The 25674-nt window shown below is 45.4% G+C and overlaps 1 protein-coding gene across 1 annotated transcript in view; it reads right to left on the reverse strand.

The window, feature by feature from the left end:
• Positions 1-25674, reverse strand: part of NECAB2 (N-terminal EF-hand calcium binding protein 2) — a 73313-nt gene that overhangs the window by 7613 nt on the left and 40026 nt on the right. The window contains exons 4-5 of the mRNA XM_085071790.1: positions 10055-10080; positions 7271-7368 (exon numbers count right to left, since the gene is read on the reverse strand). Coding sequence (XP_084927916.1) covers positions 7271-7368; positions 10055-10080 — 124 coding nt within the window. The remainder of the gene's footprint in view (positions 1-7270; positions 7369-10054; positions 10081-25674) is intronic.

Raw genomic sequence — 25674 nt, forward strand, 5'->3', positions numbered from 1 at the left:
AGCAGCAAGTGTAAAAGCCTCATTGAAAGGATGGCCTTGACATTTCTGTGTTGAAGGCTCTCAGGAGAGCCTCGGAAAGCATCATGGTTTGACAAACCAGGACATGAGACAGAGACATTCAATAATGAGAGAAGAGTGGGGAAAAGCTTGCATTATTGGGGAATTATTGCCCAGGGCTGGGTCTCTGGTTAGCTGGCTGAGATCCAAGCCCCAAATCCACTCCCCTCCCTCACATCACAGGCTTTTCATGAGTCTGTAAGGCACCTCCTCACACACAGGGGCAGCCAAAACAGGGACACAATCTGCTCAAAGCCCCACCACTGCTCTGCCAGCTTTTTCCTATATGCACTCACCCAAAACTGCCCAAATTCTGGCACAGATTAATAAAACCCCTCTGGGATGTGTTACCTGTGCAAACCACAGCTGGGATTTTGATGCTGTTGAGTGATTGGGGTTGCTGACCTGTGCCAAGCTTCCCTCACCAGATACTGCAGGTGGATACCTAAAAATGGGCTCTCATGGCCATGTCCTTGTGGGTATCAAATATTGGAGAAGGAGAGTTTCAATGTTGTTGAACATCACAAAGCTTCTTTATTGGCATTTTTAAAGGTCACTATTCAGCTCATTAAGACCACAGGATGTAAAATATAGATTATTCTGCACCACCTATGGACTCAGAGACCCACTGTGACCACCCCACATTTTCCCTGTGTCTCACAAGGTTACAACCTGACCAACAAGGCTTCCCAGGGCTGGTCTGCAGTGAAATTGGCCAAATTGGCTGGCAATTGCCATGCCTAGGGACACCAATGACTTCTCCAACTGTTAATAACCACAGTCCAAGCACACCCACAGAGCGATGCCACCGAACTGAGAAGGCTTTTCAGTTGGAAACCAAAGGCAATTCTGTTTCACCCACACTTTTCCTTCAGTTAAAAAAACAAAACCCAACAACAAACCTATTGCCATGCCATAAAACACCCATCAAGCCTCACCCTGGGTTGATGGAGAGGTTATCTTCCACCCATCCAGCCCTTCAAAAACCAGGCATGTGTTGCACTGTAACCTCTGAGTGGCTGATTTAAATTCATTTCTCATAATTGCCTGTTTGCTTCCAAGAGATATTTTCTTATAATTAGAATAACACTCAGACCTGCCTCTTGCTCCTTTCCCTCCCCCTGACTCTTAAATCCCTTCCAAAGCAGAGACCCAAAACTGATTGCCTGGCACATAATCAGTAGGGGAAACCTGAAGAGAACAGGCATTTAAATAGTTGATAAATGAAAGCATTACCATATGAAAGACCCCCAGCCTTCCTGAAACAGCTCTAAAAAACCAAATGAGACACCTGTTCAGATTAAGAATAAGACAACAGCATCATATGGGTTTTAAAAGCCTTTTGCTATAAAATCCTCCTTTTGCAAATCTCAGTGTTGGACCCTTCTCAGCTCCTGAAGGTCTCCTGCCATGGATCCTTCCCAAGCAAATTATCACAGGACTTCTCTGTTCTCACTATTAGAGAACCTCCCTGCTGCAGTGGAATCCCATAATTTCTTTGCAGCCACGAGGGTGAGAAGGGCAGGTATCTGCTAGCCCAGAGATGAGCCGTGCTGCATCTCCCTGAGGTCACCAGTGGACCCAGATCTGGCTCCTTTGCACCCTGTCCACTTGCCCAGCAGGCTAGGAAGTGTGACCTCCTACTCCTGAACACCCTGGCTATAATCAGCCTTTTGCTTCACACAAGTCCCTAATTAGCTGTATTTAGTACCCACAAGGCAGCAATTTAACACATATTTTATTTCAGTTTTCCAAGGAAAGTGCAGAGTTTGTTTTCCAAACACGACCTACTCAAAAGACCCTGCAGACGTAGTTGGGTGGGATGGTCAAGCTGGTGGAGGCTCAGCCTGGCTGTGCCAGCTGCTCATGCTTTGATTTGCTCCCTGCCTTTCCTTTTGGTGGCTCCCTTAAAGCTGCTCTTGGACTACTTGGCAAGACAGCAGCACTGACACCTGGGGGATTTATTCCCTTCACCATTCAATTTACCTAAATCCCAGGAGCGATAGACTTAAAATGAGAGGGATGAGGAGGAAAATCATGTTCTACAGGTGGTCCATGACAGCTGGACAGCACAAGCAAGACCACCAGAGATGAAGTTCTTCCTTTTCAGAGGGACTGGAGGGACATGAACTTTCTAGCGACAGACAAGCAGAAGAGCAGTGAATGAGGATCTTCATCTAAAAATAAGTTCCAAAAGAGACCTTAAGATTCATCTCCCTGCCAGTGCCTGCTCCCCACAGTCTGGCAGCCCAGCTGGATCTCATGAACAGCCCTCAGGAGCTGGCAAGAAAGTCGCTCCGGATGGCATCACATGGAAAAGCAGCTTTCTGGTCTGGAGTCTGAACAGAAAAGTTGGGGAAAATTCAGTTCTTGCAGAACTGAAGCAGCACATTTTGTTTTAATTTGTGGTGCAATATTTTCTTAAATCAGTTTCAGAGAAGAGCTGCAGAAATACTTTCTGAGAGACGAAAAAAAATGCACCTCCTTTCCTTTCAGATTATTCTTCAACTATAAAGTTCCATAACTTTTCCAGAAATCAACATCTAGTTTTTGCTATAGAAATTGATACAGAAATGGTTCAGAAATGTGTCATTCAAAACACATGGAGAGTTGACTCAACCTTTACCAATTCATGGACCCATCACCACTGTTTTCTTTGTTCAGCCACAGCCATTCACCATGATTACATCTTTAACTGCATCACAGGAGCATTTCAGAGCTGGTGTGTTATCATAAAATCACCCATCCAAGAACAGGAAAAGCAAGGCAATTGAAAATCCCAAAAAGCACTCTCTCCCCATCAGGGCAGATGCTGCAAAGGTGAGGATGGACAATGCTCTGAGCCCCCCAGAAAAGGCAAACTGGTCATTTGAGGAAACAACCTGACCCTTAAAAAAGGGCCAAATTCTTCCAAGGGGGAAGATGATGACAAAGTGTGCAGGATCTCCTGGGGTTCAGCCAGGTATAAAGCACCAGGAGACAAGCTGTTCCTGCACTCAGCAGCAAGGAAGCCAAAGCAGTATTTCTCCAAAGGAGAGCCTAGTGTGGGATAGGACATGAACCAGCCAGGAGAGAAGATGGAACCACCGATGTGCTGCACTGCAGTGATACCCCAGGGGCTTCAAACCCAGACCAGATGCCATCAGCTGTTCATATAAACACCATGAGCCAAGGCCAAAGCATGAGGTCTGTGAGAAGCCTTGAGCAGCTCACACTGTCTGGGCTGAGCACAACCCAGAACTGCCACCACTGTGCTGCTGTTCCACCCTGCCACGGGTCTGTCACCTGCCATGGCACAGCCCTGCCCCAGGGACCTGACACCCTCAGGGTGAGCACCAAGCTCATTCAGCAGAGCAGGAGAAAACATGCTCGGGTTAAATGAAAGGCTGAGATAAAGGACTAGTCAGAGGATGGGAGGAAAAGATTCTTTTTGAAGATTATTTCTACTTACTATTTTATCTCGAGGTGTCATCGTTCAGAAAAGAGCAATATCACTTTTGGCAAGCTTAAGTTTGGCAGGTAAGAATGCAAATAAGAGCACTCTGTATTGCAGATCTGGGCTGTGCTATAAAACAAAAAATACCATCCACCATTTATAGCATCCAAGACTGCTGGCAGATGGTTCTTGCTCTGGGACTCTGACTGAGCTGCTCAAACAAGCGCAGTTTGCAGTTTGCTGCTGGGGGCTGAAAACTGGGGGAGACCCATGGCCAGCCTGGCACCAGCAGCAGGGAGAGGACATCTGCTGCAGCACCTCCACTGAGCCCCAGGAACATCTACTGCCCAACAGGAACCTCTTCAGGAAGGAATGATTTGTCTTTAAATTTGAGCTGCTTCATCCTTGAGCACGTTCATCGCTCAGCATTTTTTGGATTTCTTTGCAGCTTGCTTTTAAAGTTTGCCTCACCACTTAAGGTCAGCCTTGCTGATGTTTCCATGGTCAGTCCTGCAAAATGCTTAATTGGCAGGAGCTGGGAGCAGGAGCAATCCCAGTGCAGCTGGCAATGGAAGCTGGACCTGACAGGAACAAGGCTAATTGAGCCTCCCTGGCTCAAAACCCCACACTGGTTTTTTACCAAGCTAAGTCACATTTCCCAGGGTGTCTGCAGGACACTGGGCACAGACCACATCCTTCCCACTCATGTTGGTTTTGGTATTTGCTGACTGCACTATAGAGCAGTAAAAGGGAATTATATAAGAACATCTCCTGCTGTCAGCTTTATTTAGAATCCAAAAGTTCATTTCCTTTCTCTTCAATTTAACTTTGCATTCCCAATCGTCACCGGCAGTCATCTCAACGTGGCATGGACATCACTGTATCAGAAAATAATTACAATGACAGATTTTGTTTTGCTGTGTGAGACCTTCCACTGCTGAATCTAATTACTGCTGATACTTTATAAGCTCCTCCAGCACGAGATAATTGCTGCTTTCTCTTTTCACGAGCGAGAAATAATCAGTTGTCTGTTAAGGTGAGAAATACAAACAGCAATTAAATGCCATGGTTCTCCATGCCCTCTCGTCAGCTGGCACCTCTTCTCAGAAAGACAACATGGAAGAAGGTTAGGCTTCATTTATTGTTTGCCCCAAATACATTGTTTGAAAGGCAGGGAATAAGGACACTCCTAAATAATCAATAGTTTTCTCCAGGTTATGAAATATGTATTTTATTATGGAGAAGCAGGAGCAGCTCACAAGCAAAGCAGTTTGCTGGCAAGTCACAATGCTCAGCATCATCACCAAACCCTTTGCCACAAGAACAGGTGCAGGGACAGAGACAGACTCCAGCATCAGGGGGCACAAAACCACACTTGACTCCACCAAAACCTGCTGCTTTGGCCATCTTCCCCCTCTTCCACTGTTTCTGAAAATATATATTAAATATATGAATCTTCTAAACATCCTGCTACCCCATCAGCATGGGGCTCTTGGTTACAGCATCACTTGGGGAGGAGATGGAGCAGAAGGAGACTGCTCCATCCCTGAAAGTGTCCAGGACCAGGCTGGATGGGGCTTTGAGCTCCACTGGTCCATTGGAAGGTGTCCCTGCCCATGGCAAAGTGATGGAACCTGATGAAATGTTAAGCTCCTTCCAAACCAAACGTATCCTGTTTGAACACTTGAAATTAGTTTCTCTGTCACCCACGGCAGCTTGTTTTCTGTTGGCTTTTCTTTTCCCCTTCTTCTTTACCTGAACAAAGTGCCTGCCTTTGAATAATTCATTGATGAGGTTTGTACCACTTTGTTCACAAAATCACAGCGGGGAGCAGTTTTTCATTAAATACTTCTTTGCCAGCTCCTCTCTGTGATGGAGTCTTGCTCTGCTTGTTCCCTTGCCAAAAGTCTGCCAGGCAGCACAGAGCAGCACACCCCACGGGCTGATAAAATGAGGGATGGGAGGATTCTGGGGCAGAATTCCCTCAACTGGCATGGGAACTGTCTGCATTTGAGATGAGAGTGTTGTGATCCTCCAGTGTTACAGGAGGAAGATGCCTCCAGTGCTCCAGATCTCCCTGTTTCTCTCCACTAAATCATGGTGAGGTGACCAGTCAGGTTGTGGTAAATAACCATGACCTGTTGAAAGTGAGGCAGGTGAATCCTGCCACAATTTGCTGAATCAAGGAGGGACAAAAATGTTCTTCTTATGAGTGGATTGGGATTGTGAATAACCATCCTGCTTCTGCTGCAGATGTCTTATGCAAGGTAATACCCAAATGCTCAGATGCCTAATTTATAAGCAGGGAATAAACCAATTTCTGCTTGCAAAATATTAGGAAGAATTAGTCATATACATTCACATCACATTGAAAAAGCAGTGGTGGAAGGCATCACGAGCAACAAGCTGCAATGAATTACTAAAATCTCTATTAGCATGTTAACATTTATTTAAAATACATAGTTGGCAAACCTGATGGTCATGAAAATTGCTAATAATGAATGTAAATGGGATATGAACAGACACAGAATCTTAATAATAAAAAATGAACTATTACTGTGTTCCTGATTTTCTTTTACCCTTTCATAATGTTGAAAAAAATTCACTAACACTTCAGACAGATCAGTGCTTGGCCAAAGACTTTTGTCTTTAATTTACATGGCAAGACATCAACATGTTAAATATGTGCCTTCACTTTCCATGCTGCCGTCCTCACAAACATCAAAAAGGATGGATTTTGATCAAGCAAGGAAATCAGGTTCTTTACTCAGCAGCAAGAGAGGAGAAAAATTTGCCATTTCCCATTCCAACTCCTAAAACTTCTTATCATTGTCACTTCCTTAATGTGGAGTAATTTGAGTTACTCCTTTAGCTTCAAAGATAAATGGAACGGAGATTTCAATTTGGATTGCTTGCAGGAGGGCTGTAGTTGGATTGGGAAATGCTTACAGCTTCTTAGAAAAGCAAAACCTTCCCTGGCTTGGTCCTCAGTTTACCACTTTACTGCTCACCACTGAAGAGGAAAACTACTTTTTATTCATCGTGGCACAAAAGAACAATGCAAATGTGGTTGAAGGTAGAAGTGGGAGAAGGGATTGATTATCCTGAGGCAATAAATATCACTGATACAGCCCAGGTACACTATTAACTGGTATGGACGGATAGGAAAATTATTTCAAAGGAACTAAAGCTCTATAAACACTTCTCTCATCCTGGTAAGACAACAAATGAGTGATGTACCTCTCAGCAGGGATGTTTATATGGTACATCAGCTCAGATTTTCCAGGTATTCCTAAATGAACTTCAGTATGCTCCCTGACCAGTGTCACTGTCTATGATAATCCAGTATCATTATTATACATGATGGATTTTTTAAGAACTCCAGGCTACTTTGCACATATAAAACAGGGCATTATGTCTTGGTTTTGGTGCTTGCATGATTCCCCTGTGGTCCTTCAAACACACAGTGCTCTGGTTTCTAACGCAGCAGCTTCTCACATGAGCAACTGTATCTGGAAAGCAGGATGCCTTCCAAGGTGGAAGCTGGATTCAAAGGCAGCTCTGTAACATGAAGTTGCCAAAAGCTCCCTCAGGGATGCTAACAATTACTCATGCGTTCAAAATCCCACCCCGGAGACCCAGTGGCTGTGCTGTCTGCAGAGCAGGAAGGCACAGCACTGCTGAAGGGGATGAGGACCTTCAGATTTGTTGGTCTGTTAATGCAACATTTACACCACTCTGACCTGGGAAACTGGAGGTGCAGGAAGGAGCACTCACCCGTTTGGTGTAGTCCATGGCCTTCAGGATGGAGAGGTTCAGCATCTCCAGGGAGGCCAAAACATCTTCATAGTCTCCCATATGGTCAACAAAATAGTCTGGGGAAACCAAGAGAAACACGGTGGGGACATGTTAATGTAACTTGAGGCTGCATGGCACAGTAAGATCTGTTACTAGTGGGAAGATCAGCCTAGAGGATGGTTCCAGGTATATTTTTATACTCTATATCCTCAGTCAAAGTCACAACTTGTCCTGCAGGGATGGGAATGGTGTGATTCCCATGAGGTTTGGGACCATTGCAATGAGGAGATGTGAAACCCAGTAGCTCCCATTGAAAATAACTCGTCAGGTTCTTTATTTCTATGTTTGCTTCTGCATTTGATTGTGTATGGTCTCTCCCTCCTACTGCTGGCATGGAGGGAGAAGTCTCAAAAGAAATCCCCTTTCCATTCCCTTGACATTCTTTGCCACTCAAAGCATCCAAATATCTCCCAGTCCACCCCAATTTATATGAGCTGAGGCTGCCCTTATACCTTTCCCTACATTCCTATCACATTCGGGCCTCTGCCTACAACCACAGGTAGAACAAGCTTCTGGAAGTTAAATATGCCTTGAAAGGAAGAGAACAGAGCTGCAAGCTGGGCCCAAAATCCTGTGTTCTCCACAGAGAGGGAGCCACATTTTCGCAGTGTCATCCTTATCCTTTCCCTGTTTCTGGTGACTGGCACAGAGAACAGCAAAAAGCTGTTCTTAAAAGCCACCAGTGCCTTTCCTCAGCACTAGGACATGGAGTTTCACACTGAGGTGACATCTCTGTGGAGTGCAGCAAGACATAAACTTCAGGAAACAATCCCACTAATTGGCTTTTCTTGGCTTAATTAGAAATGCCTATAGCTATTTACAGTCTGAGAACATATCCAAAGGGAAGAAGATTTTGGCAGGAACCGGAATGTCACAGCATGACTGACAGCAGCTGTTCCATGATAAGCCAAACAGCTTATTCTCCTTGCATGTGTTTGTTTGTTATTCTTCCTACCTTACTTGGGAAAGAAAAACTGGGCAGATCTGAAAGCTAAAGGCTATTTCTAAGTTGGACTTATCCATTCCAGGAGAAATGAGCTGCTGTGGGCACAGCACAGCCCTTGAGACTGACCAAGGAACACATGGGAGAATGGAGTTGACTTTAACGAAGCATTCAGCTCTGCTGCTTTAGTGTTATTTATTCATGTGAAGCTGTAGGGCTCAAGAAATACCTTTTAGGATGCTCTCAAGATCTTATAACACACAACCCATTTCAAGGGAGACACCACAGCTCTCATTTAGACAAATGGAGGTTTTATGTTTAAAACTTAGGAGAGAAGCAAGCAAATAAGAAATTGCAGGCAAGGGCAGGCATTCAGCAGATAACAGATCTAGGCAGGAACTTGTGCTGATCGATCCTTTCTCCAGCTTCCCCCAGCTTTCCACAGGAGGTGATGGGTTTATCTCCCTTCTCTCCTGGCAGCTTCACCCCTGGGAGAGGCAGCGAGATGGGATCACGCTGGGTGACAGCCATGCAATTTTCTGATTTTATCAGATTGATGGAGAAAGCCATGTGGGGTTAAGCATTGCCATTGTTACCCCTGGATTTCCTCCCAAAGCTGGTGGTACAGCCTGTGGGGGTTTGATTTCTTGGGTCAGCTGGCAAGGAGACCTAATGCAATAAGAATGGTGTGATGGGAACAAACCCATCATATCATCAACAAACCAAAAGGATTTTATGGAATCTGCGTTTCTTGCATACCAAAGCAAGGACAAGCAGAAGTAACCAGTGGAAAGGGGAAATGTTTCTGCTTTTGCTGCCAGCTTGGATGGTCAAAATGGTGTGAGCAGGAGCTAAATGCACCAGGAGGAGAGAAACCTTGGACAATGTCCTGGCACAGACACACCCACAGGCTGCCACGAACAGAGAGGTCTCTAAAATATCAGGAATAAGGAGTAACTGCCTGGTGCTGGCACAGGCACCCAGCAACTGCATCTCTGGCTGCACAGCCACTCCCAGCCAGCCTGCCGAAGGCTGTAATTAGTGGCAAAGTGATAAAGGTGAATGGTGAAGACCTGCTGAGGTGGCTTTATATGTTCTTCTGCACCCTGGCACTGGAGAGAATGAAAAGAGGTGGATGATCTCTCTGCAAGGCTACATACCCCTCTCACCATCTCCTTCCAAAAAGCTGGGGTGCAGGAAGCATTTCCCAATATCAAGCATCCATAGAAAAATACACCTGAGTTAGCAGCTTCAGTCACCTCCTATTGAGGCAAAGCCTTTCAGAAATCTCAGCAGGAAATATTCTAGTCAAGGTGTGGGACAAAATATTATCACAGATTTTCTTTTTTTTCCCTTTAATTTTGGCAGTCTGTGGGAGGTACAGCAGAGGTGATGCACCCCTCAGGCAGCCTGCTGGGAAACACTGGGGTTGGCCTGAGGAGAAACATGTTACAGGGATTGCAGAGGATAGAGTTTTATTGAACTTCAGAGCGAAGCTGGAAGCCATGACATCTCCAGAAATTAAACTCCAGCTTGTTACTGAATGGGATCCATGTGCTTCACTTAGCTCTGACCCCATTTGTGTTGCAAGGAAATGAAAAATCTTTGCCAGTTTCCCCATGGGATGAGGGGCAAAGCAGCAGCAGGGCTGAGATCCCCAGCTCTGCAGCTCTGCAGGCTCTGTGTTGGGTTTCCTGGTCCTTTGAAGGCTCTTGTGCACACACTGACCGCTTTTGCCCACAGAGAGGGACTGCACTCACCACACAGCTCCTTGGTGTCCACGTTGCTGGAAGAGGGGGAGAGCGAGGCAGGGGAGGAAGCAGGAAAGAAAGAGAGAGAAAGAAAGACAATTTTAATGTAAAGAACAGATGAAGGCTACAGTTAGAATTCCTGCAGGCTGAACCCCAGATGTCCTCCTGCAGCACCACCTGCCCCTTCAGCATCCCCCAGCTGCTGGTGGGGACAGCCTGTGGACAAGAGAAGGGTTGGTGCCACTCAGGGCATCCTCACCCTGCTACATCTTCAGCATCTGTGCAGCTGGAACAGCTTCACAAGTTATTTTGGATATTCCCTGAGGGGGAAATGGGTATCTGTAAATCCCCTCCATGGGGGGACCTCTGCCCAAGGGGGACCCAGCACACCTGGCACATCAACTCCTCTGACTTCCCTACAAACATCCAGCCTGGCAACACCCTGGTGAGGCACTCAATGTGGCACAGAAATGTGTTTGTTCCCATTTAGTCAGAATAAAAATTTGCAAAATGTACTTTTCTCGATGGACCAATTCTCCTAATTCTGCCCTTATGAAGAAGCTCTTGCCTGGGACTCCCTCCAGACAAAATTGCACAATTGCTTCTTAGCACATGAACATTTAGTTTATGTAACAACATCTCAACAGACAACCTGCTTGGGAAATAAAGATTTCTGCTAATCTCTTTGTGCCTCCAATTCCCACACAATCATTAGTGCCATTCAAGGACTGGAACGATCTCTTAATAGAATTATATTTTATCAATCCATTTATATCCTGGAAAGTTATTTCTTCAACTAAACTCATCCCTGCTCAGTCTAACCTGCCAAAGTATGTGGATTAAGGCTTTCACTGACAGCATCCTGCCTTGATCCCCAAATCAAGGCAAACACAGACATCTCGAGCTTTTGAGGTGCTGCCTGGCAGAAGTTCCACCCAACCTACCTCCTGCTGTAAAAGCATGTGGTACTGAATCACACCCCTTTGGGGTCAGTGATGTCTGTCAGGGTCTAAACAAGTCCCCTGTTGTCCCCAGACCCTGCTGGTGCAGGACACTCAGGGTGGCTGCTGTGGCAGGAGGTGCCCTGGCACAAGCCACAGCACATGCCTCTCTCTGCAAAATGAGCTTTTGCACTACTTTATCTTCATTCTCTTGGAGACTTATCTTCCTCAAACCCTGGAATTACTTCACTGAATCCTACAAACCCCCTGGGGATGCAGCAGGCTCAGCTTCCCTGGCTTGATGTTCTCATGGCCAAATCCTCTGAACACAGAGACACAAAATTGCAGCAGAGCCACTGATGATCTCACAGCACTTTGGCAGCAGGTGATTGCCAGCACTGAGCTCTGGCAATGCAGCAGCAGGGAAATTCAGGTGAGACACCCAGCAGAGGCATTTCCAGCCCTGGCACAGCCCAGGCCACCCCAGGAGTGTGGCTGGTTGCTCACCAAAGCTCTTGCCAGCACACAGCCTGGGAAGTCAACTGCTGGCACATACATAAGAATAGTTTTTACATCAGCATTGCCCACAAAGTGGTTCAATGATATTTTTCAGAAGACAGTTATTGTTTATAAACACTTACTGACGTGGTTATGGGTTGGCAGCTAGGGCATGTTGCTGAGAAAAAAAATCTATTATTGTATTCCATGTGATTCTGCATTGTAATAATTGATCTGCTGCTGCCAAAATTGGTCTTTTATTTCCTCATATCTTGCCATTGTATGATTTAACTTAATTGTGCTTGAATGTTAACTCGGCTCAAAAGTTGCTTTTAATTTTAAGTCATCTTGCCTTAAGAATAAGCCTAATGAAAGAAATTACTGAAGTCACAAGCTGACTTAATAAAAAAATATGATAATGTTCAGATGAAAACTGTAAAAAGAAATCAGTGGTACTTGAGCAGGCTGTTTCCATCCCCCAGGACTGTGCCTGCTGGGAACATCCTTGACCCAGAGCCACATCCCCACTGCTGTCACAGGGGATTTCTGGCCCAGCTTGGGAGCTGCACAGCACCAGCCATGTGCAATAGCCAGCTACAAAACAATTTACAAGCTGATATGTTTTAAAACTTTAGTAACTAAGCCCCACCATGGATTATACCAGTAGGATTTTTCATTATGCAAATATTCAGGGTCTGGGGTCAGGCCTTGTGAAATGGGAGGTGGCAGCTCCTGATGAGCTCCCTTGGCATCCCTAACCCTTCATCCCAGAGCTTCCCTCAAAGGATGCTTTAGGAGCAACCACATTTCACAAAACCTTTCAGCAGAAAAACATTTAGGTGAGCATTAGTTACCAAATTTTTTTTTTTCAGATGCCAAACTTTCAACATTCCTGTATACAACAACAAGCTAAAGAGAAAAATTGCAACAAGTCGTTCTCATGTTTTCAGGAAAAAAAAGTCTTTCAAGTGCCAGAACACTTGGCTGTGAATTAGCTTTCAATTTTTTTATTCCATTAATAATATGACTAATTCAAGAGCTTATTGAAGCCATAACCCAACTAACTAAGCAGAATATAATAAAGTTTAAGTATAAATGAACAAATTATTAAAGATTTCTGTGTTATACAACTTTTCCTGCCTAGTAGAGACCAAGATCTATATGATCTTGCTCTGAAACAAAAGTCTTTCTTTCAAAGGAGAAAAAAAAAAAATCGAGAAAATCCAAGTCTTTCTGGTTTCAGGTCTTTTCTCTGTTTTCCAACCAATGAGGCTGAAGCATGGAGCAGCAGCACAACTCTGCATCCCCAGTCTTGCTGGGGCTGTGCACCCTTTGAAGGTACTTTCCAAGGCAAAGATATACTCTGGAGAGCCTCCGTTTGCCATTTGGGAACTAATTGCTCCACTGGAGTAGGAGGCAAACACAAGAGCTCAGATTTCAACCTAGATCACCTTCTGAGAAGCCAGAGCCCAAGCCTTGAACCACTTTGGCCACAAAAAAGGACTGTTTATTGCTCACCACTTCCCCCCATTTAAATACACTGGAACCATTTGATCAGATAAACAGATTGGTAATAGTGAAAGAGTTTTCCCTCCTGGTTCACATCCAACTATTTCAAAGAAAAAGAAAAGACCTCTAAGCATGATACTGCTCCTGTGCATGTGGGAGTTTAAAGAGCAATGACCATGCTGTGAAAGCATCCTCTCAGTGGGCTTAATTAAGTGAACTTGTCCAGAGAGTAATTACTGAAGCATGACTCTAGGAGCAAGAGGCTGCCCAGAGTAATGGCTGTGCCTCCTGCATACTCCAGAAAGAAATACATTTCTCCCCACAAAGTCCCACCCAGTGTTAAATTGTGGTTTGATGAGCCCCTGAGCTAATGAGGATCCCTGGGAAGTCACATCTTTCCCTTGCCGTGCCCCTGATTGCAGATTGTCCACGGAGAAGCTTTTATCAGAGTTGTCCTGCCCTGACTCTGCTGCTTTTCCATCAGTTTATAAGCTTTTTTAAAATTTCTGCAGCTGCCTTTCTTGAAACAAGATGCCATTTTGAGGCTTAATCCCAGGGAGCAGGCACCACCAGGCAGAGGACATCAGGGTGTCCAACAGCCCAGGGGCTGTGGCCTCAAGCTGAGCATCCCAGCAGCCAGAGCTCTGTGTGGGTGAAGGTACCATGCAGCCTGCAGGTTTTGGGTCAGAACCTACTGCTAGTTGATCCACATCAGCCTAATACTTTGTCAAAGTATTTTTCCACCAGGAAAAAATACCCAAATTATTTCTGGAAATCCCCCACGACAATTATTTGCATTAGCTCTTGATCAGCAAGCCCAGTGGAGCACAGCACAGGAAGGGAACCCAGAGAACATCCCAGGAGGTCTCAGCATGGCAGTCAGGATGTCCTGGTCCAGCGCTGCTGATGACCTGCAGAGGTTCCTCCCAACAAACACAGCCAGGAGTCTGCAATCCAGCCTCTCTCCCTCTCTTCCCCAGCATCTCCCTCCCTAAGGCAAGGCTGATGGCTTCTGGCTTCCTGTCATTAACATATTTTTCCAGACTTCAGCTAAAGAAAGGAGAAGAAAAGTTATCTCAAAATGAAGAAGATAATGTGGAGGAGCATGAAATTCCCTTCCTGGGTTTCAGCTCAGCCAAAGGAAAGGTGCCCAGGCACTCCCAAAGGGCAGTACAATCAAAAACATAATGGCAATTCAGAAGTTGCAAATACATCAAAGTCTCATCTTCATGTTTCTGATGCAAATATCTGCCTGGATGTGCTGCTCAAATGCTGCTCAGTGCCCCATCAGCTTCAGCTGAGGATAATAACCCTTTTCCTTGGGCAGATGAAAGGTTTGCATCAGCAGCCACACGGCTTAGTCACTTCACCAGCACAGAAAATGGAGTGTTTTCTCCTGAAATCACGTTCTACTTTTATTTCCATCTTTTATTCACAGCTTTGGGTTTGCTACAAGGCTTCAAACGAGCACGGAAACAAATTATGCTCTAGCATTAGCCACCTGCAGAACTCATTTTCATTTAGGAAAGACTAAAAAACAACCAGTGCAGCTGGAAAGTATTATTATATCTGATGATAAGGCTTTGAGTCCCATCAGCAACAGTGCTGTGGTTTGTCAACACCTCAGAAGTGGCAAATATGCATCCAGATGCCTACTAAGGGGTCACAGATGGTCACTTCTGATCATTAGTTTCTGAACTCAATGAAACATTTCATACACAAGCCCCAGAATGAGAGAAATTAGTCCAGGCACAGCAAGAGAAACACCAAATACTGGATGCCAGCCAGGAGATGAATAATTTTAATTCTAAAGAATTAAACAACTTTCCAAGCCCATCATTTATCTTCTGGTGAATCCTGGTAAATCCTTCCCAAGACCTATCCAGATGTCTCCCCTTTACCCACCTGCTTGCTTAAAAATACCCCAAAACATGCCTATGGTATGACTTAAAAAAACCTTCTAAACTCTGGTGTGCCACATGCAAAGAAACAGCAGAAACCATATGCCAAGGCTGTCCACAGCCAGAAGGGCATCCAGCCACCTGCAGCTTCAAATGACACAGGCAGAGAAGGATTCAGAACATATCTCAGTTTTGGCTTTAATTTCTTTAGCTGTGGCAAGCTGGCAGTTGTGGCTCTGCTGCCCACCTGGCTTTACTTTAAGGGATGGTCTTTATCCACAAAACAAAAACCACCACCAACAACAACCAAACCACAAACCACACCCCAAAACCCACACCAACAAAAACACCAACAAAAAAAAAAAACACAGTGAGAACGGAACAAAGAACTAGACAAATTTTACTACACAACACATGAAAAGCTATTGATAGCTAAAACAAACATATATATATGTGTGCCCAAAATAGGGAGATTAAAACAATACAGCGCTAAAAATGAAAAAGGTACCTATTAATATTATTGTAGCTAGCAAAGAGAAATACAATTCAGGAAACTGAATGCTTCTTACCAAATCCAATTTTTGGGGTTGGGGATGCACCAGATCCGCTCTCAATCCCACGGGAAGTAACCGCACAGCTCGCGTCCAAGCTGGGGGAGAAACTTTTCCTCACGCTCCAGTATCCATGTACAAAAAGCTTCTGATTTTACTGAGTTTTGCGTGGTGTTTTATAGGGAAAAGAGTGTGTATTTTGCGGTCACTTGAAAATTACTCACATTCTCTCAGTGTCTCGCTCTGAGTTCCAGACGCCAGCATTGATAGTCAGGATTAAGCCATTGACTTAATCTGAGCCATCGATCTCGGCTAGCAATCAGGGAGAGAGAGAAGGGGCGGGGGGGAGTGTCTGTCCTGTCACAATCTCCTGCCAAGTGTCCCTGTTTCTTGCACGACATAAATTTAGGATATGTCTCATGGTGTGCTTCAGCAGGAATAATTCCAAGGTGCACATACTGGTGCAGGCACAGTGGCCCTGCTCCCTCTTCAGCAGAACAATAAACAGAGTGAGCAGTGAGCCTGAAATAACCCAGCAGGGATTTGCTTTTTCCAGCAGGGCAGAAGGTCTCACATTTTTGAACTCTGAGTGGATGGAGGACAGCAGTGAGGCATGAGCTGACACAGGGTTCATCATTCATCCAGACAGAGGTTTCTCCCAAAATCCATATTGTATGAAAGAGGAAAAGTTTTGCAGAATGCACATGGATCAGCACCTAACTGGGACACTTCTAGTGTGGAAGCACAATGATTTAGATTAAAACACCAGTGAGAACAGATCCCATGGGGGATCCTGAAGGGGAGAAAAATGCTGCCTTCTCCAAAACAAAACTAATAACTTTATTCTTTCCTTGGCATGTGCTTCATCACTGAGCACCTGGTGAGCACAGCAAGGGCCTCTGAAAGCCCAGCAACAAAAGATGTTTTTTCTCCAAAGCCCTCGTAACACAGAGGGGAAAAAAAAAAAAAAGGGACAAAGAGTTGCCCAGAAATAGAGAGAAGCAAAATAAGGATTTTGTATGAAATTTTCACATATAAATATTGTATTACAGAATCTCATCACCTGAGGTGCAGGACTGAGGTTTGTAACACATTCTATGAACTTGCAGAGATGGTTTCTTTCCTCCTACTTGCCCTTGCTATCAACAGGATTTTCACTCACCAGTTTGAAGGCTGAAGTCTTGAGTGTCCCAAGCATGTTCTGCTCACCTAAACCTGGGGTTTGGCTCCTTGCTGCTCCTTGCTCATCTTTCCTTGGGATTCAGGCAGATGATGACCAGGACAGGGACAGTTTTGTGCCTTTGCACACTGTGTGACAAGCGAGGCACTCTGCTCAGCAGGATGGAAGGTGAGCAGCACAGCACACCTGTGCTCAGGCCCTCTGGATAGTAATGATCCAGGATTTAATGCATTTTAATAGCAATGTTTTCATATGGCTTTCTCTGCAGCTCCTTGCCTTTATGAGCCATCTGAGTTTTCATTAACTCAGACACTGCCCAGATCCAGTTCCAAACCATCCACCCACGTTCACTGGAAATGCTGGTGCCCAAAGCTGTGAGCTCTGCACTCTGTGCCTTCCTCTGGAGCACCAGGGCAGCAGAATCCTCATTAAAAACCAGCAATCTGGAAAACACTGATTTTTCTAGGTAAACTGAACTGACCTTCAATACAAACAAGCACAGTAAATTTGGTAGGCTCAGGATAAAACACACTCTTTTATTCATCCTGCTTCAAGGCTGTTCTCTCCCTACACAAGACCCCATGAAGCTGCTGCAGAGTCACACAAGGAGTCTGTGGTGGATTTGCTCTGCCTGTAGAAGCACAGAGAGAAACCAGGAGGTCTCAGTTCCCTGTGAAGTACCAGCAGACAGGCCCCCCCCTGCCCAAGCCAGACAAACAGCATCTCAGATATCCACATCTGTGCTTTCAGCATCACCAAAGATGCTCTTTCAGGTGACCTTCTATTATGATGGGGAAGATCAGCAGAAGATCTTTACTACCTTCTCCTCCTCCTGGATGTGGAAGCCCCTGGGCAGATTCCTGAGTGTGTCTGGTGGCTCTCCCAGGGACAGTCACAGCCCCAGCAGAGTGCCTCCTCACCTTACAGCCACAGCCCAGCTCAGCCTGCAGGGTTTACAGGCAGAACTGCCCACTGGCATCCCTCCCACTGAGCCAGAGCCTGAGTTTGGCTCAGAACAACTTTCATACATCCCCAGTAAGGTGCCTGTGTTACAAATCCTATTCCAGTTCTGATTGCAAAAGTAAAGAAGGGAGGGGGGGAAACAGAGGGTGGTTAGCACTGAACACTGACTCCTCACTGATATGTCATGAGGCTGAACTCCCCAGATGGGTGGCACACTTTGGGGAGCAACAGATCCAGAAATGCCTGGACTTGCTCCAAAGAGCCTGTGGTACTGGAGTGCAGATGCCCTGCTAAAAGGCAGTTGCCATAGCACTCAACATGAGCAGTAATTAGGGATGTGATGGGAAGATGTCTGTTCTCTAGCCAATGGCCTGCAATAGAGCTGCATTTATCTTGTAGCAGTAATAAACTTTATAAAAATGATGTGAGGAGGCTACTGAACTTGCTAAACACAGTCTCTGAAGTCCCAAACCATCCAAGAGCATTATGGATGCAGCAGCTGAAGGGCCCTCTGCCCACTGTGACCCCATTAGCTCAGCTGGACAGAGCCTGGTGCTGAAAACACCCAGGCTGTGATTTGATCCCCACAGGGACCATTCACACAGGAGCTGGACTCAGTAATCCTTGTGGATCCTTTCCAGTGCAGAACACCCTGTGAAATCTGTGAAATCTCAGCTGCTGTCTTCTCCTGTGGGATTCATCCCCACTGCTCCTGGCAGAGCCCCAGCTCCACCACAGTTTTACACTCATCACAGTCTTCAAGGATTTTGGTGTGAGTTTTCCTGGCTTTGGAAAATGGGGAAACTGCTGCAATGACAGCTCATGCTCTCTCAGAGGCTCCCAGGAGTGACCCTGGTGGCCCCCATGGGACAAGGACCACGTCCCCACTCCCCTCCCCATGGCAAGGGCTGTGAGGAGCCATGAGCCCAGGGCCCATCCACACAGGCTGGGTTTGGTTTGCCTGTGATGTGCTAACAGCAATATTCCTGCTTCTGCTTGTGTAGCTGATAAAACCAGCATGGGCACTTGGTCAGGGGGAAGGAGAGGATTAAACAGTGCTTTTTGCAGCACAACTCTGTTTCCATTTCCTTTCAGGGACTCAATACTTGCCATAAGGATGAAGACCATCACAACATAACACATTATTTGCTAGTTTCTCATTTTCAAAGACTGCTGCTGTATTTCAGGGCTGGTTCAGCTCCTCACTCCCTTGGCACACTGATGCATTCTGCAGCACAGACACTTATGAAACACTGGGTCATAGCAAAGCCAATCCCCTGTGTAACTCAATTTCCCACACACAGCCACAGGTAGATGTCAGGAATCACACAGTGAAGACCCCAGTTTGCCTCTCTCAGAAAGTCCCAAGCTGCAAACCGTCCCTGACACAGACCAGATGCTTTCTTTCATCAATAGTTTCAAGACAACCAAAACAACATTTTCTATGTGGTGAAGCATTTGACAGAACAAAACACACAGCTCTAATCATCAAGGACAGCAGGAAAAGTGACTGAATATTTTGAAAAAATCAAACAATGGTCTGGATGCTGTTGAAAAACATGCTCAAAGCTCTTGCTACTTAAAAGAGAAATAAATGTCACTTTAAAAAAAAGCAGGAGCAATAAACTGGCACCTGCAAAGTTCCAGGCATTTCTTTGTTCATTCATCAGCAACTGCAATATGGCACTTGAGGCTGCCAGGTGGTGCCACACCCTCCTGCTTTGCCACACAGCTCCAGAACTGGAGTTTGGGCACCACTGATGAACCAAGCTCAGCCTCTGCCAGGCTCTGCCCTTCCTGCCCTATAGCTTCTAGAAAATAACATACAAAATGCAGCATAAAGTGGAGGGGTTTTCCCTTTTCCATATCCAGTCGGGCCACCCAGGATCTGTACGTTAAGAGCAAAGATTGGTGGAGTTGTTTCTGCCCCGGAAGAAAATTTTGGGTGATTAAGGCAAGATCCTCTTGCATCCTTCCTTGTACCTTGTAAAACCATTTCATGGTTTATTGTCACAGTTGGCCAGAACCTCTAACCACTCATAAAAAATTCCCTTGAAAAGCTCACAAAAACTCTGAACAAGATGATAACGCAAAAAATCTCCTGCTAACAGCACAGTTAATATCCCGAAAAATATATCAATGCAGTGCACTAATTTGCTAAGCTTAATCCAACAGTTTCTAAGCAGAGTCACCACCTTTAGTAAAACAGACATTTAGTACAGTTTGAAACATTTTCAAGTCTCTGCATGTGCCAAATTCCTAATAAATTACATCGAAACCCTTTTTTTTTTTTTTGATGGATGACTTTTTCTTGAAAAATATCACTCTGCCCACAAGTGCATCAAATAAAATAGAAGGCAGGTTTAATTAGAGCCTACAAGTAGCTTAGCTGCTAGGAGGGATGGCACTTCCAAATTTATTAAATTGATGATTACTATATTGACTATATTCATCTCCTGACAGAGCCAGGCAAAACTGGGACTGTAGTCCTTGGAAAGATAGGCTGCACTCATCTTGGTCAGCACAGAAAATCTCTTTGCTCTCAGGGTTCCCACCAGCTCCACTTTGGAAGCACAGCATGATTTTCTGTGACATTATCATCCTGTTGCACTGAGACAGCTGATTATTTAATTTTGACATGCTGGTCCAATGCAGTATCTTCAGCCTGCATCCTGCAGCACAGCCTGCTTGTAAACCCTGCTCTGCATCTCCCATACAAATTTTAGGAGCAGTAAATACAGCAGTTAACAGCACATTAATTTTGCTGTCAGGCTTATTCAAAGTGATCAGCCTCAAGACAGACTTTTAAATACCAGCTGTTTACAGTGCATTTGGACTGCTGTGAATGTAAACTCTTTTACAGGGATAGTTGCAGTAGCTGTTTTGGTTTTGTGCAATATGGATTCCCATTTGTGCAATATGGATTACAGAAAAACATAAGTAAGAGGAAGGGAAAGAACAGTTTTAGCCTATGATGCTCATTCACAAAATCACAACACCTTCCATCGTGGAGTGCTCAGTAAAGTGCTTTAAAAACTGAAGAGGCAGAAAATGGTCCAGAAGGGCTCCCAGCCATGGCTTAGGAAGCCACTGAGTGTGGCTTTTCCAGCCTGGCCAGCTAAGAGATGCACAAGATGTCAGCATTCCCTGCTGCACCCCCTGCACACAGGGAGCAATCCTGCCGTGCCACCACCCCGAGCAGCTGCAGGGAAATGTGGCATCTCCTCTGCCCTGAGCTGTGATGCTGAGCAGGGCTGGAGGGGCCCAGGCCACCCCACCAAATGCCACTGCAGGAAAGCTGGGGACACTGGCACAAGAATGAGACAGGCACGTAGTGCTGTGATGAACCAGCAGCAAAGGTGGAAAGGATGTAAGTATCCATAGCAGGGACTGGGAATCACTGCCTGGATTCCAGAGTGGTTCCATTCTGGAGCCTGCAGGGCTGAGTTTCCCAGAAAAAAGCCATTGCCACCAGTGTGACTGACCTCCCTCACCCCTCTGTGCCTCAGTGCTGTTGTCCTGCTCCTCCCTGGGCAAGAAAGCCAAGGGGTGCTGTGATTTCTCACCTTCACAGGGGCACATTAGTAGTACCAAAACCTCTGGCTTGCATCAAAGCTACACTTCAGCTATTTTCTCCCTAACTTCCCTCTGGTTATTGACCCTCTCATTTGTATCAAAATAAGCCATTTATGCATGTTTTTAACCTCTCATTTTTTCTTTTAGCTCAATTTTCAAGGCAAATCACTAAAACAAATGAATACTCCCCTTTTGGTGGGAGATGATCTATCATGTTTTTATGCACCAACTGTCAACAGTATGAAACAGTCAGAAATGGCCTTTTCTGATGAGTATTTAACATTTTGCCTATTTCCACTCGATATGGAAGCCTGGGCTAATCCAATTTCTATTTGTGTTCTCTATGATATTGAACCACAAAAAAGACAGGGATTGTTCAGAGCTCAGCAGAATGGGTTGCTAATTGCCAGAAGCAAATAATGAGATATTGAGAGCATGAGGGAAAATTAAATCAGCCTTCTCCTCCTTTTAGATTTCACAGGTATCTTGTTTATTGCCAAAGTTGCATGTAGAAGAGAGAGAGAAATTAGAGGAACAAATGTGCAGGTTTGGATAAGTAAGGCACAACTGGCAGGGATTTAGTAAAAGAATAGTAAAGCAAGAAATCCCTGGACTCTGTTGTTGTATTTTCCCGAATATCTTTGTTTCTCATGTATTCTGTTCTCCTGCCATTAAAAAATTATCTAAAAAACCTCCTCCCAAATCCAGTCCCAAGGCAGAGAGCTTGCTCTGCCTACCAAAGAGCAGCTGGACACATCTGCTGCCTGATGCTGATGCCCTAAGCACATTTACCCAGAAAAAAACCATGATAAATTTGCAAGACTGGAGCTGAAAGCAAAGTCTACAATCTCTTTGAATGCCTCAAGCATGATTCAAACACAAGTGGCTGACTGGAATTAAATATCCCCATCACTTTTATGGTTTTAATGCAAGATCTTGGTATCTTTCCATTCCCTAGAATGGAAAACCTGTGATGCAGAATGGTCCCTCACAATCCAAAAACTAGGCTGCTGAGCCCCTTTCCCAGCTAGAAGAGTCTCTGATGTGGTACTTCTTCACTCCATGTGCACAGACAAAGCCTCCCTGCTCCTCACTCTGCAGCAAACACCAGCCTGCTGCTCCCAGAGCCAATCTGCCTCACTACCAGACGGGCTCTCCCCAGGGACCCTGCAGAGAGCCTGCCTGGGAAAACACCTGGGAAATAGATCAGAAATAGAAAAATGTTCTCAAATGTTAGCTCAAACAAGATTCTGTGCAGTTTTTCAGCTTTGTGTTTCTCGCAATGACCTTCCCACCCAGTGATTTGTTTTTAAAGCCCTTTTTCTTTGGTGAGCCTGAGATGTTTTGTGTCTCTATCAGCACACAGATGCTGAGCACCAGCTTTGGAACCAAGTATTTCTTCACTTAAATGAAAAACAGAGCACAGTAAATGACATGTTTAGAGAAGAATAAGCTAGGACTCAAAAACATCTTCCACATAAACAAAATCCACCAAATGCCCATGCTCTTGAGAGCCAGAAATTAGAGCAAGACACGTAATTTTTGTGCAATCATTTTGTCCCTTTCAGAAGAGACAAGAACTGTCTCTTGAATCAGTTAATCAAAATCTTGGCTGATTAAACCATCCGTAGTTTGTTTCCCAGGGAGCTAATTGAGAACATTCCATATTCAGAAATGAAGCTGGTTTCAATGGGCACAGCCATCTCTGTAGTACAGGCTTCAGACAAATCCAGCACTCCACTGAATCAGGTTTGCAATGCAAATAGCCCAGATTAAGGAGGGGGAGGAGAATAAATCAGAAAAAAAATACTCAATCATAATCATCATTGTTCTTGCTCGAGAAGCAGAAGCACTTTCTGTTCAAATTTGAGAGGGCTGGACTGCAGAAACCCAAAGACAAGCACAGGCAGCAGAGCACTGCTCCTGAAGTCTCCCCACACCCAGTGGAGTCTCTTAGATGGAGCCTTCTCTCACCAAAGGACTCCACATCTTTGGGGTGAGAGGGTCTGGTGTCCTTTGGAGGGTAGTGGGAAGGCAAAGCACCTCAGAGGGTGTGCCAGAAGGGACTGTGGCATCCAAACAAAACCTTTTCTACCAGAGGAAAATCAGGGCTGGAGCAGAAGGACAACAGGCTGCTGTCCAGAAGATACTGAAGGTGTCCAGATCTGGAGCAGCATTGTGTGCTGGAAGGAGAGTGTTGAGAGCCTCACCTTTACCTTTGGGTATTGACACATTCAAAGTCACAGAGAATCAAAATTAATCTGCAGAAAGTATCAGACCTATTTTGAGAGCTTCTAGCCCTGCAAATACCCTGATGATGTTGGTAAAAGCAGAGGCAGCCCAAAGCTTCCACCCTGTCCTCACTGGCATCCCTCAACATGCTGGAGCTGAATGCTCTGCTGGAAGCACAGCTCTTTCAGCACACACAGCATTCTCAGGCCTAACATGTCTGCTCCACTGTGGGACTAATTAGTGCAGGCAGAGAAGCTCATCAGGATCATTACCTGCTCCTGAGATGGCCCTGCACAGCCATGTTCCAGCTCTGGGACTGAGCAGGCAGGTAGCTGCCCTGGCTGTACCCTGCTGCATCTCTGCACCCTAAAGCAACCCCAGATTACTGTAATTTATCATACAGCTCCCTGGGGTGTCTGAGCAGCTCAGGGGTCAGAGCAGGAAGGTGGCTTCATATTTTCAAGAAGGATGTTGTTCAGCATCCCAAAGGCAGGTTATCCATTTCCCCCTCTCTCTCCTGCAATTGCCCCTCTAGACCACCCCCTGCCCCAGGTCAGTGCCCTGCAGGACAGGAGGTGGCACTGCCAGGTCCAGCACAGGCTGGAGAACTCAAGAGGCTTCAGTTCTCCATTTATCACAATCCTCTGGCAAAAATGACAGTCTGGAGAAGCTGCAAAAGATTCTGAGAAGAGATGCTGCTTTTGTGAATTATCCTACGTGCACACTCCAGCCTTTTCTAGTGTTTGCCACTGGAGAGAAGAGCTCATTTAGAGCAGGGAGAGGGGGAGAACAAAGCCATTAAAAGAATAGCTGTAAGCCTAACGAAGAGATAACAAATGACAGAGCAGCAGAATGCTAATGCCATGTCCTTGTCTCTTTGTGAATGGACCTGTGCAGCTCAGCGGAGCAGTCCTGCTCCACTGAGCAGATCTCTCCCCAAAGGATTGTCCTCTGCAGCTATGAAAAATGTACAAGATAGAGATGGAATTTTTAAAATCCCCTGCAAGGACTACATTTGTTCAGTCAACAGCCACATCTGACATCCCTGTGCTCTCCCCAGGGCTGAGAGGTGCTTCTTCCTTCCAAGGGGATGCAGAGTGGGAGTAAGTGCTAGCCCAGGGAGCTGGCAGAGATGGGAGCTGTGAGTCAGACAAAGCAAGCTTTGTCCAGTATCACAGTAACACCTTTTGAGGGTTTCATCTGTTCATTTGTGACCCTACACCTTGTTTGAATTTACATTTGCAATGACTCTTCCCTTTTAAAATCGATACATCTTGTTAGAAAAGGTAAGAAAGTGTAGATGACTCTGCAAATATAACTGGATTTCCCAGGTAACCATTAATCCAATGTTTTCTAAAGGCCATTCCTGCAACTAAACAAAAAGTATATATTTAGTTATGTGTGTCCATACATCATACACACATATATTGCACATTACTTGTGCTGTTCCCGTAGTCTTGGTATTAATAGTAACATATTATTATCTCTCCAGTAATCTTCAGACAGCTCCCCAAAGACCATAGTTGAAACCTCCTGAAGTGACAGCTAAAACCAGTGCTGAAAAAACACCCAGCAATGTGTTGGTTTTGCCCACTGCTACAGCTGGGAGGAGAGAAGGTGGGCAGACAGCATAAGCAACAGAGAGAAAAACACTACTTTTTCATTGTTTTTAAGTAATAGCAGCTTTATGAATATAATTTTGCCAAAAAACACCAAGAGGAACACTAGACGCCTTTTGCATATTCCTGCTGCCAGATGAATTACCTGGTGATGACAGGATCTCCAGCAGAGTTCTTGCATGGAGACAGGAGCTAATAGAACCCTGGGCTGGGTGTTTGGAGCCCATGCTCCCCACACCACACCATGAACCTCCTAGAGACTCTTCCCAGGCAGTCAGGCAGAAGGAAGGAAGCTCATTAGTGCCCCTGGGTTATTTTGGAATCTCTCTTTTCAGTTCAGCATCCTCCCAAGTGCACCCTGCTGTCAGTGGGGTGTCTCTGGGCTCTGGGATGCCCTGACAGAGGCACAGGCTCCTCCAGCCACAGCACCTCAGGACTGACTCTCCAGAGCAGCACAGCTACTCCTTCATCCCCAACCCATCTCATCCTCCCACTTCTCTGCCCAGCTTTTCTCTTTTCCACTGTCTCCCCAGATAATCCCAGTCAGAAACTGGTACAGACATTCATTTTATCTACTCCGGTAAGACAGCTCTCTGCTTCTAAAAATACTCCAGGAAATTGAATCAACATTTTGTAATTGGCTGGTAGAAGCAATTACT

This window comes from Lichenostomus cassidix, chromosome 11 (assembly GCF_008360975.1).
Source record: "Lichenostomus cassidix isolate B80296 chromosome 11, HeHo_3.0, whole genome shotgun sequence".
Lineage (NCBI taxonomy): Eukaryota > Metazoa > Chordata > Aves > Passeriformes > Meliphagidae > Lichenostomus > Lichenostomus cassidix.